At 43.1% G+C, this 12,805-nt stretch overlaps 1 protein-coding gene across 9 annotated transcripts in view; it reads left to right on the top strand.

Annotated features, from left to right (window-relative positions):
- KIF21A (kinesin family member 21A) overlaps positions 1-12,805 on the top strand; it is a 255,299-nt gene that overhangs the window by 86,218 nt on the left and 156,276 nt on the right. For all 9 annotated transcript variants that reach the window (XR_013621375.1, XR_013621377.1, XR_013621378.1 and 6 more), the window contains exons 5-9: positions 4,132-4,284; positions 5,277-5,444; positions 5,730-5,845; positions 9,809-9,911; positions 10,423-10,515. Coding sequence is in view for 5 of the 9 variants with exons in the window: in XM_078768210.1 (XP_078624336.1) it covers positions 4,132-4,284; positions 5,277-5,444; positions 5,730-5,845; positions 9,809-9,911; positions 10,423-10,515 (633 nt within the window). In the remaining 4 variants the exon portion in view is untranslated. The remainder of the gene's footprint in view (positions 1-4,131; positions 4,285-5,276; positions 5,445-5,729; positions 5,846-9,808; positions 9,912-10,422; positions 10,516-12,805) is intronic.

Genomic DNA, 12,805 nt, shown 5'->3' on the forward strand with positions numbered 1-12,805 from the left:
GTATACTTGTGAGCATACCAGGATGTTCGTGTGATAAATAGAGTAGGGATTAAAGAGTAGCGCCCCTGTGTGTCTCACCTGGTCAGCCAAACCTTTGTCCCTTTTGGCACCGCAACCACTTAGACACTTAGTTAGGATCTTTATTGCAACACTAAATAACGCCCTTCCCTGACATGACTGAAAGACGAACAAAAGGAAACCAGGCCAGGGCACCGCCGATGGGCGCTGCCGCCAGTTACACCTCCGACAGGCCTATCCACCTTGAGTACCACGCGCTATGACCACGGAACAGGGGACGAGAGTTGGGGTGGCGCGGTTGGCGTGAACCTCCAGCCGGCGAGTCAGTGGAGGGCACTGATTGGGTAACGCGCCAAGGCTGACGTGACGTGACGGAGAAGGTTATTTAAGAGCACTCCGAACGCCATTGCTGGTTCTGGCGGTGACGTCTGGCAGTGAGTCTTGCACCAGAGAGAGAGAGAGAGAAAAGGGGGGGGAGTATTGTAGAGGTTGAGAGAGGGAGAGTGAGTCTTGCGCCATTTGCGTTGGTCTCGAGAGTCTCTGGCGGTTCGTGCGTTCTTGCAGCCCTTGCGTCCCTTGCGGTTGGTGCTCTTGTTCGCGCAGCTAGCCTGTTTTGGACATCCGGTGCTTCGTCTTGAGCAGCCCGAGTGGAGTTCGCTTGCTGGCACGTTTGCTTCGGGAGAGCTGACTGGGACGTGGCAGGCCGATCGTGTGGGAAGGCCGACCTCGCTTGAAGCCGCTGGCCTGCATTGGACGCGTGGTGCTTGGTGCACGGACCTCGTGGTGCTCCGTGCTGTGGTGCTGGAGTGTGGGACCTCGTGGGTGCATCGGGGCCGAACGAAGCCGCGTGTGGGTAGCGGAGACAAGACGACAAGAACCAGATAAGCCCAAGCTCCGCGTTTACATTTTACACGACGAGACATTTTCTTTCGTATTCATATTCCCTCGTCTTGTTTCTGAAGTCAGTGTGTGGGATCCCAAATTAGTTACTTTTATTTCATTGCCGTCGCGTTTCATTGTTTTGGGGTCCGTGAATAAATCTATATTTTTGTACATTCTGATTTGTGTTTGTCAAGTTCATTAATCCTCTTGTAGGACCGGGGCTATGTCGGTGCGCTGAAGGTAAGCTTTTGCCGCAGCCTTCCATTTTCCTTCTTCCTCCCGCGTTAGATAGCAAAATACGTGTTTGGTTATCGCCTCCCATTAAATCCGTTTCGGTCCATCCGCGACTTTCTGGTGTTGACCGGGAGTCGCGCGACAATACTTTCACCACTATTAAGTAATTGTTAACCGATACCTCAAGGGCATCATCTTGTTTCTGATTTTTGAGCGGGAAGAATGGTTACGTTATGTAGTTCCTTCAAATGGTGTCCAACTTCTGGTGACATTCATTATGAGATGCTTGGTTTCCAGCCTTTACCTTAACCATCCAGCACATATACAGTCTGCCTCTCCTCTTCCCTCAAACATACCCAGCCTGGCTGACTTCTCCAGATTTTCGTTTCCTCCACCCATGATGTGTCCAAAGTATAACAGTTTCTGTGTTACCATCAGCACTTCTAATGTTCATGATGTCCTAATTTCTTCAATCACTGATTTGTTTGTTCTTCTTGCAGTCCATGGAACGTTAACATTCGTCTCCAACACCACATGACAAAACTGTCAATCTTCTTCTTTTCCATATCCTCCACTGTCCACGACTCACATCCATACTTTGCAACTGGAAATACCAGATCATTCATTCTCCTCCCCTTGGTTTGTATTGTCACATCTTTGTCCTTTCAGATCTTTGTCAACCCTGACATCGCTGTTCTCCCCAACGTTAACCATCTATTAATTTCTCCTCCACATTATCTACTCACTTCAATGTTAGAACCCAGGAAGATGAAGAATTTCACTATTTCCACGTGATCTGAACACGTTGCTCTTCAGTTGACAGATTTTAGTCTTTTTTGGATTCAAATAAAGACCACATAATACAATCTTCTTCTTCACTATCTGTACTCTTCTTATTCACTCGGTCCTCTTTACTTTCTGCCAACTTAGTATCATCAGCATACCTTAGATTGTAGATTCATCTTCCTCCAATCCTGACTCCAGCCTATATGTTATCCAAGTTTAACTTCCTCATGATGTACTCACGATACAGATTGAACAAGTAAGGGGAGAGAATGAAACCCTGACCACATCATTTTCCAATCACAAACCATTCCGTCTCTCTGTTCTTACTGTAGCTTCTTGTTTTGTTTACAGACTTCTTATCAGACAATGGCTATGTAGTCACCGTTAAATAGGGTGAAAAAATTGGGTGACTGGCATGCACACGCCCAATGATCTTTTTGTCAAATCAGACTGTTAAGTTGTCCTTGGGCAAAACCCAGTGTATGTTGCCACCATGCATGATACATTATCGCCCATGCAAATTGCAATGTGTCGATGATAACAAGGCCACAAATACACTTGTGCAAGAAATCATTTCCTTACATGTACAAGATGGAGTCAAAAGGTTTACCCCCACCCATGAAGGAACTTACCATGGTTACACTTACCATGTTTACCCCCACCCATGGTTTACCCCCACCCAACCCGGTTCCCGGTGTGTACCCCGGTTTAGAATAGGTACACCGTATCCCTGTGCATCGTAAGAGGCGACTAAGGGTTGGCGTCAGGAAGGGCATCTGGCCATAAAAACATTGCCTCAAACAGGGAACCATGATTGTCATGGGGCCCGCAAGGCTAACCCCCGCTCTAGCGGGGAAAATGGCCTTAAAAACGATCATTCATTGATTCATTCATGAAGGAATGATACTGGGCCAGAAAAACTCAGCACACATGTTCATTATTTTCTAAATAACCATAGGTTGGCAACAATGGTGTACAGGCTTTGATGGCCTTAATGGCCTTCTCCTGCATTTACATTTGATTCTTATAAAGGAACTAGTTTATTACCCTGCGCTCACTAGGCGAAAAGCGGGGTGAAGCAATCGGCTAAGTACGTGTGCTGTATGTGTGCCATGTGCCGTGTGCCGTGTCTGCATTTTAAAAATTCATTTTCTCAGCAACCGTTGGTCCGATTGACATGAAATTTTACCGTAGGAGCGCCTCTGCCTGTAGATTTTATGCTGATAATTATGACATCATAGGTCACGTGGTACGGACGCCATCTTGGCAAAACATTACACTTCTATCTCCCAAACTGCTCAATGGAAAAAAATTGAAACCTGGCTCACTGTCAAGTACTCCCCATGGGGAATAAGATATGTTGATGATGATGTCATCGGTGCCTTCATTATGATGTCATAATGCAACAAGTGCAACACTTGATCTGATCAGTATGAAAAAAAAAATTCCTCTGCAACTGTCAGTCCTGCAACACAACATTTTCAGAATATAAGCAGCTCCTCCTATCGAATTTTTAAATGATAATTATGACGTCATAGGTTACGTGGTACAGGCGCCAGCTTGGAAAAATCGAAAAAAGTTGCACCTCCACATCTCCGAAACCGTCAATGGAAAAAATTGAAACATGGCTCATTGTCAAGTACTCCCCTTGGGGAATAAGATGTGTTACTGATGATGTCATTGGTGCTGTAATTATGACATCATAATTTGACGGGGACAATGCTTAGCCTGATCAGTTTGAAATTTATTGAGCGTTTATTTAGTTTGAAATCTATGCAACAATTATATTAGAGAATATAAATTTATGATGTAATCGCTCACGTGGTCTGGCGGCCATATAGTATCACAGACAAAAAAAAAACGTTCAAAAACAAGAGTTGACTTGCACCAAGTTGACTGCGCAGGGTAAGTATTCGATGAATACCATCTAGTTTATGTAGTTTTCAGCTCGTCGATTTTCGCCCACCCCTCCCCAGCGGTGAATGAGTTTCTTGCTGCCACTGGAATATAAAATAGAAATCATGTTTTAGGCTCTGATACTTTTTGAAAAGGGAAAAATCTTTTTTAATGTGAAAATCTTGACATCATCTTCTCTATGGTCATTTAGTTATAGTTTAACTTGTTCACTCTATTCCACAGCACACACCTCCAGCCCTTGACCCACTTCCTTCTTGCTGTCTAACTCACAACATTTTCCTGATTTCTGTGCAGATGATGCAGAACCTACATGTAGGTGCGCTTTCACGTACCACAGCGAGCACACAGATGAATGTGCAGAGCTCGCGCTCACACGCCATCTTCACAGTACACATACGTCAAGAGCGGCTCTGTACAACCAGCTCCACAGAGCCTCTTATCATTGTGGTAACACATTTTTGAGTTTCAATAAGCAGTTAGTAGTAATCACAGTAAATGACAATGTTGACAGTTTGAAATTTGCTTGGCTACAGTATTTATTTGTTTTTGTTTTTAATAAGGGGATTATAGCAATCTCCTGCCAAAACGTTCATCCTTCTGTCACCTTCTCCTGGCTTTATAATTTCGTTGTGTCTACTCTATATTACTCGACTTTATTGATGTAAATTTTATTCCCATGGCCAGTCAGAGTAGATTTTGCACGTCGTTAAACTGCATCAGCCGGAGTTCTCCAGGATAAGACTCTTGGCATAAGGAATTTTCATGATGAGTCTTGGACAGTTGCTCCACAAGTGAGGGTTTACAACATCATGATGATATATCTTCCCTTGACTCGGCCAATGAAATTTCCCAAAAGTCTGTATTTTGTCGTCGATCAGTGATGTGGCTTTCCACTGTTCCAAAATTATCCATATTTTACATGGAAAATGGTAATATGTCCCACTGCCCCCAGTGGGGCGGGGCATATTACCTTATGCGGAACTGCATAAGGAGATGGGTCTCCTTATCCCCCTATTATCCCCTCTTCCCCTTCCTCCTTCCCCACCCAATCTCACTCCTATTCTTTCTCCCAGTCCTCCCCCTTATCCTCATCCCATCCCCCTATCATCCTCCCACACCCTATCCCCCTGCCACCCCCCTATCCTCTACCCATCCCCCTTATCCTCTTCCAATCCCCCTTATTCTCATCCCATCCCCCAACCCACCGATATCCTCCAAACCCCTCACGCCCCTCGCACCCTCTTACCACCCTCTTCTCTCCGTCTCTTTCCGTGTCTCTTCTCTGTGGTCATTCATAGTACTGTCCCGTGAAGATTTACCTCTCATTTTCCTCTTCCCTATCTCAAAATGCCTTTCTTCACTTTGTACTTTCCTGTTTCCATACCATAGTGCCTTCTTATAATCTTATATGATATATTTCGTCCATCCGCACCCAACAGGACAAAGACGCAGATAATATGGTTTCAGCCCCCACTTCCGAGGTATCCGATTGTGAGGTTCTGTCAGCTAAGTTTCATTTTGTCGACTTGGCTGGCTCTGAGCGTCTCAAACGCACTGGTGCGACAGGCAAGCGTGCCAAAGAGGGCATCTCAATCAACTGTGGTTTGGTAGGACTGAAAAAGCCTCTTTTCTTGCGAGCTTAGAACAGCGATAGCTTGCATTCCAGTTCACAATAAGAGTTGTAATCCATGTTTTTGAGCCGAAAATTAGATTTCATAATGATTGTGTGTTGATGATAATGTCAAAGATAGAAAATGACAGTTAACAACGACTGGGTTTGTAGCTTTACGAGTACGTTTGTGATGAAATGTGCAGTGTGATGGAAAAAAATGTGAATAAATTATGCTATTTTGGAGAGAGTATAGACGTTTTACTGGGCTTTCTGGGTGCAGCTTGCTCTTGGAAACGTTATTAGCGCTTTAGGAGATCAGAACAAACGGGTGACTCACGTGCCTTATCGTGACTCCAAGTTGACCCGACTCCTGCAGGACTCACTTGGTGGAAACAGGTCTGTAGAGATTCTTGTTACATTTTCCATCTACCACTCCTGTTCTTGCCAATGAATTTTTTTTCATGCAGGTATCAATGCTCATGGAAGAGCAGAAGAATATTAACAGACATTAACAGACAAAATGGGGAAAGTAGAAAACAGTGGGACAATAACAACTAGATTGGCTCCTGGTAGAGCCTCTGTCAGGCTGAACAGTTTGCGTTTTGTATCAAACTGATAGACCAGACCTGCATCCAGATCTGAAACAAAATCAAATCGGCTTGTTCGTGTCACTAACCCACCTCATCCACCAAGTTTTGTCCGAAACCGTCCACAACCTTTTCAGACATCATGCTTTATCGTTTTGGCCCTATCTCTCAATGGTGAAAAATCACATGAATAAATAATAATAATTCATATCTGGATCCAGAGACAGATATTCACCAAAATCGAATCGTTTCATCCTTGTCACACCCAACCTGTCCTCCAAATTTCGTCCAAATCCATCTAAAACCTTTTGATATGTTGTGCTATGTATTGCTTTTTGGCCCTATCTCCCAATGGTGAAGAATCACTTAAAAAATTATACTACCTGGATCCGGATCTGGATCTTCACCATAATTGAATAGATTCTTCCTTGCCACACACACAACCTGTCCACCAAGTTTCGTCCAAATCCATCTCTAACCTTTTGATATCGTGTGCTATATATTGCTTTTTGGCCCTATCTCCCAATGGTGAAGAATCACTTAAAAAATTATACTACCTGGATCCGGATCCGGATCTTCACCATAATTGAATAGATTCTTCCTTGTCACACACACAACCTGTCCACCAAGTTTCGTCTAAATCCGTCCATACCTTTTTGAGATATCCTGCTATAAGTTGGTGTTACCCTATCACTCAATGGTGAAGAATCGCTTAAAAAAAAAAAAAATTCTCATATCCGAATCCATATTCAGATCTTCACCAAAATTGAATCTATTTGTCCTTGTCTCACACACACAACCGGTCCACCAAGTTTCGTCCAAATCCATCTATAACCTTTTGATATATTGTGCTATATATTGCTATTTGGCCCTATCTCCCAATGGTGAAGAATCACTTAAAAAATTATACTCGCTGGATCCGGATCCGGATCTTCACCATAATTGAATAGATTCTTCCTTGTCACACACACAACCTGTCCACCAAGTTTCGTCCAAATCCATCGATAACCTTTTGATATACTAGGACGTGCCCGTACGTGGGTGCCCGTTCCTTGCCAAAAAAAAAAAAAAAGATGTCTTCGCCCATGCATGCATGGGCGTGCCCATGGGCCCATGGGCGTGCCCGTAAGTGCGTGATGTGACCGTACAATGAATGTATCGTCCCGACGCCGCAGCTCGGATGGCGCTGCAGTTAATCGGGCCTGTATCGGCAGAGTTATTATAAACGTGTACTACAATCGATCGTACCTTACAGCGTCTGCTCGCCACGTTCAGCATCAGTACGTCGTCACTATGACTATCCGTAAGTCCGGAAGTGACGTCCTCATTTGACTGTCCGGAAGGTCGCATATCGCAGTTACGATGAATCGCAAATTAGTTTTAATTAGTTTTAAAACATAGTTTAACGCCAACATAGCGCCAACATAGTTTGCCAACGTGAAATAAATGAATACGCTCTCAAATGTGCCGTCCGAGGCAGAGTCTGTTCGCCACGTTCGGCACACGTGATAGCTCGCTGCTCTCTGATTGGTTGAATCGTTTTTTGGACATAGCTCGGTAACTACTTCTCCGATTAATATGAAACCTTGAAAAGGCACATCCTCGGGTCCCCAGCAATATACCTGGCAAGTTTCAAGTATATCGGACCCGTGGTTGTCGAGAAACAGCGGTCACAGACAAACAAACACACAGACACACAGAGATTACTGGAATTATAGATAGACTAGGGCATGCCCGTACTATATCTATATCTAAAATTATATCCCCCCCCTCTATTTACATGAAATGGTTTGGTCCAAAGCGAACGGCTTGCGAGTACGGTGACAATCCCCCCCCCCCCCCCCTCTATTTACATGAAATGGTTTGGTCCAAAGCGAACGGCTTGCGAGTACGGTGACAATCCCCCCCCTCTATTTACATGAAATGGTTTGGTCCAAAGCGAACGGCTTGCGAGTACGGTGACAATCCCCCCCCTCTATTTACATGAAATGGTTTGGTCCAAAGCGAACGGCTTGCGGAGTTTGGTAAAGAAATCGCCATAGCATGCACAAACGCGCAGGAAAGCGAAAGAATCGCAAATTAGTTTTAATTAGTTTTAAAACATCGTTTAACGCCAACATAGCGGCAACATAGTTTGCCAACGTGAAATAAATGAATACGCTCTCAAATGTGCCGTCCGAGGCAGAGTCTGTTCGCCACGTTCGGCACACGTGATAGCTCGCTGCTCTCTGATTGGTTGAATCGTTTTTTGGACATAGCTCAGTAACTACTTCTCCGATTAATATGAAACATTGAAAAGGCACATCCTCGGGTCCCCAGCAATATACCTGGCAAGTTTAAAGTATATCGGACCCGTGGTTGTCGAGAAACAGCGGTCACAGACATACATACATACATACATACATACATACATACATACATACATACATACATACATACACACAGAGATTACTGGAATTATAGATAGATTGTGCTATGTATTGCTTTTTGGCCCTATCTCCCAATGGTGAATAATCACTTAAAAAATTATACTACCTGGATCTGGATCCGGATCTTCACCAAAATTGAATCTATTCTTCCTTGTCACACACTCAAGCTGTCCACCAAGTTTCGTCTAAATCCGTCCATACCTTTTTGAGATATCCTGCTATATGTTGGTATTACCCTATCGCTCAATGGTGAAGAATCACTTTAAAAAAAATTCTCATATCCGAATTCATATTCAGATCTTCACCAAAATCGAACCGATTAGTCCTTGCCAGACACCCAACCTGTCCACCAAGTGTCGTCCAAATCCGTCCACACCTTTTTGAGATATCGTGCTATGTATCGTTTTTGGCCCAATCTCCCAATGGCGAAGAATCACTTGGAAAAAAAAAAGAAATTCTCATATCCGAATCTATATTCAGATCTTCACCAAAATCGAACCAATTAGTCCTTGCCAGACACAACCTGTCCACCAAGTTTCGTCCAAATCCGTCCACAACGTTTTGAGATATCTTGATATATATAATTTTTGGCGATATCACTCAATGGTGAAGGATCACTAAGAAATTAAATAAATCTCATATCCGAATCTATATTCAGATCTTCACCAAAATCGAACCGATTAGTCCTTCCCAGACACCCAACCTGTCCATCAAGTGTCGTCCAAATCCGTCCACACCTTTTTGAGATATCGTGCTATGTATATTTTTTTGGCCCAATCTCCCAATGGCGAAGAATCACTTTTAAAAATTCTAGTAGCCCTATCCGAATCCGAATCTACACCAAAATCTCATCATTTCATCCTTGTCACATATGCTACCTCTATGCCAAATTTCGGCCGAATCTGTCCACAACTTTTCGATATATTTTGTTCACAAACAAACAGACAAACAAATGGACAAACGCACATACAGACAGAGGTGAAAACATAACCTCCATCCACCTTTGGTGGTGGAGGTAATTAGCTTGAAAAGTTTTTTTCAGGGATAGAAAGATCTGTAATTATTCACCTACAACCCTTCTCAGGTCAATATTTTTAAACATATAAACATAAACACCAGGTATACATAAGGCATATGTCGACAATCCATGTACATATTATATTAAGAAATTCAATTGCTAGCATGTCATTGTGCCTCTTTTCATCATCATCATCATCATCATCATCATCATCGTCATCATCATCATCATCATCCTCATCGTCATCACTTTCTGAAAAGGTTTTGATTACTAATAATTGATATCCGAGTTAGGTACCTCTTTTTCTTTCCAAATCCTTGCTCAGCCGCACACTTATGATTGCCTGTATTAGTCCTTCTGACCGAGACTTCATGGAGACGTTGAACACATTAAAATATGCAAACCGAGCACGCAATATCAAAAACAAGGTGAGAGTTCTACCAATTTCCTCTTTTTTGGTCTTCTACATGATATCATTGGGAATTGTAAATCTTTTTCTCCTTGTGTCTTGTCTCTCACTCTTCCCTTCAATCCTTCGGGAGAGCCATCCATCACCGCCTTGCAGTTTCTCCCATAACCACCCACCCCATCTCTTCTATTCTCGCTGAGCCCCCCTCCCACCCTTGTTATTCCTTCCCCTTCAATTCTCACAACTGAATTACTCATTTGCTATATCTCCTTGGACGAGTATTTTTGTCTTCCTGGTTCCCTTTAATCCCCTTATCAGGCAGTAAAAATAAAATAATGCCTTCTGTTGTTTTGCTCCATGAGCATAGACTACTGTATATAAAATGATCTGAAGATTGGGTGAAAATAGCTGATTACAAAGTTTATACTCCGAGCAGAATGTGTGTCACATTATGGATGAAATAGCATCTCGCTGTAGTTGTCTTATCAGATGGTATTGAATCAGGTGCGCTGGTGATTTTGTCTTATCAGGTGGTATTGAATCAGGACAAAGCCAGCCAGCAAATCTCTGCACTGAGGGCTGAAATAACTCGTCTGCAGATGGAGCTCATGGAGTACAGGACGGTATGCACACAATATTCAGGCATGAGAAATTTCTGCATTTCTGTGCATTTTTCCAATTTATGAATGTCTTGAGTCATTTTCAAATTTAAAGAATACCAATTGACACTGACGAGCATTTTTGTGTTTATGCCTTCTCTGCACCACTGCGTAGCGATAATACAATGCAGTTTTAATTGGCACATTTGGCACAGCACCGAGGTGATGAAGCGAGTCATTGAAGTGTTGTAACATTTGGATTATTTGGTTAGGTAACTTAAAACTGTCCATTCACGATCACCTCAAGACGCTCAAGCATCAGAACAGAGCCGAAATAGAGAAGATCAACCACACCAATTACAAACTTCCAAGTGATTGATATGTGGGTTTGAATCTCAGATCAACTATAAACTGTCATCCTGGTGGGCAGGGTGATTCATAAATGTGTGTGAAGTCCCTTGGATGGATGTTAAACTGGGCGTCCCATTTGTTAGCATGAGTTGGCGGATGTTAAAGATGACATGGTGTCCTTCAGGAAGAGTGGGCGAGCTATTGCCAGTACCATGGCCAAATTCCAAATTCCTGAGCTAACCTACAGAGGGCATTGCATCAGTGGCACAAGTACGCCCTTAGCCATTGATGCTGGTGAATGAATCACCATGCTTGGGAAACACTGGGATGCCAGTATATATAACTGAGTTGGGAATCGAATCTCCCCACCCACTCCCCCACGTCCCCCCATCCCGCCACCCCCCCCCCCCCGCCCCTGTAGCCTGCTCATCTCATGAACGTTCTTTCCACCGGAGAAAAGCGCCATTTACCAATTCATCTTTTTTTTCATTTATACTCTCAATTCATCATGGTGTTCTTTCATTCGATTCCTCTTTTGTTTATTCATTCTATCCATTCTGCCCCTCATTTGCTCATCCATTCGATCCATACTACCCTCATTTATTCCGTCATTCTATCCATTCTACCACTCATTTGTTCCTTCATTCAATCCATTCTACCCTTCATTTGTTCCTTCATTCAATCCATTCTACCCCTCATTTGTTCCTTAATTCAATCCATTCTACCCTTCATTTGTTCCTTAATTCAATCCATTCTACCCCTCATTTGTTCCTTCATTCAATCCATTCTACCCTTCATTTGTTCATCCATTCGATCCATTCTACCCTCATTTCTTCCGTCATTCTATCCATTCTACCCCTCATTTGTTCCTTCATTCAATCCATTCTACCCTTCATTTGTTCATCCATTTGATCCATACTACCCTCATTTCTTCCGTAATTCTATCCATTCTACCCCTCATTTGTTCCTTCATTCAATCCATTCTACCCTTCATTTGTTCATCCATTCGATCCATTCTACCCTCATTTCTTCCGTCATTCTATCCATTCTACCCCTCATTTGTTCCTTCATTCAATCCATTCTACCCTTCATTTGTTCATCCATTCTATCCATACTACCCTCATTTCTTCCGGACCAAATTCAGATCCTGGGGGGACAGGGCCTTCTCCATCGCTGCTCCCACCCTCTGGAACTCACTACCTCACACCATCAGAGACTGCTCCTCACTCACCACATTCAAAACATCACTCAAGACCCACCTGTTCAACACTGCATTCAACATTTAACCCACAGCATTTAACCCCTGACTATCTCTTCTCCTTCTCCTTCCTTTTGCTTTGATTATTTACCTGTTTATTTTTGTCTTTTTGCACTTGTTTTTTGTACTCTGTCAAAGTGCCTTTGGGCTTCTTGAAAAGCGCTATATAAAATAAATGTATTATTATTATTATTATTATTTGTTCATCCATTTGATCCATACTGCCTTCATTTCTTCTGTAATTCTATCCATTCTACCCCTCATTTGTTCCTTCATTCAATCCATTCTGCCCTTCATTTGTTCATCCATTTGATCCATACTGCCTTCATTTCTTCCATCATCTATCCATTCATATGTTTCATTAATAATTTAAACATGACAGGGTTGGACATCGTGCCCAGTTCCTGGCTCGATCGCTCAGGAATGGCAGAGGTTTCTACCCTAGCCTCCTCAGTACCACCCAACTTTGGCTCACTCCCTTCATCTTCGCTGCTTCCTCGCAGATCCGCCACATTGCACGCATTCACCATTATGTACGCAGTGGCTTCTTCCCGCTCGCGCTTAATTAATAAGTAAGTAAATAAATAAATCTCTTTTAAATTTCCAACGCGATATACCGCGCCCTCCTGACACCTATTGACTATAAATTTAGAAATCCTCGGGTACTACAATCACCCCTCCCTCGGAGACATAGGTAATCGTCAT

This window comes from Myxine glutinosa, chromosome 1, assembly GCF_964187855.1.
Source record: "Myxine glutinosa chromosome 1, kmMyxGlut1.1, whole genome shotgun sequence".
Taxonomy (NCBI): domain Eukaryota; kingdom Metazoa; phylum Chordata; class Myxini; order Myxiniformes; family Myxinidae; genus Myxine; species Myxine glutinosa.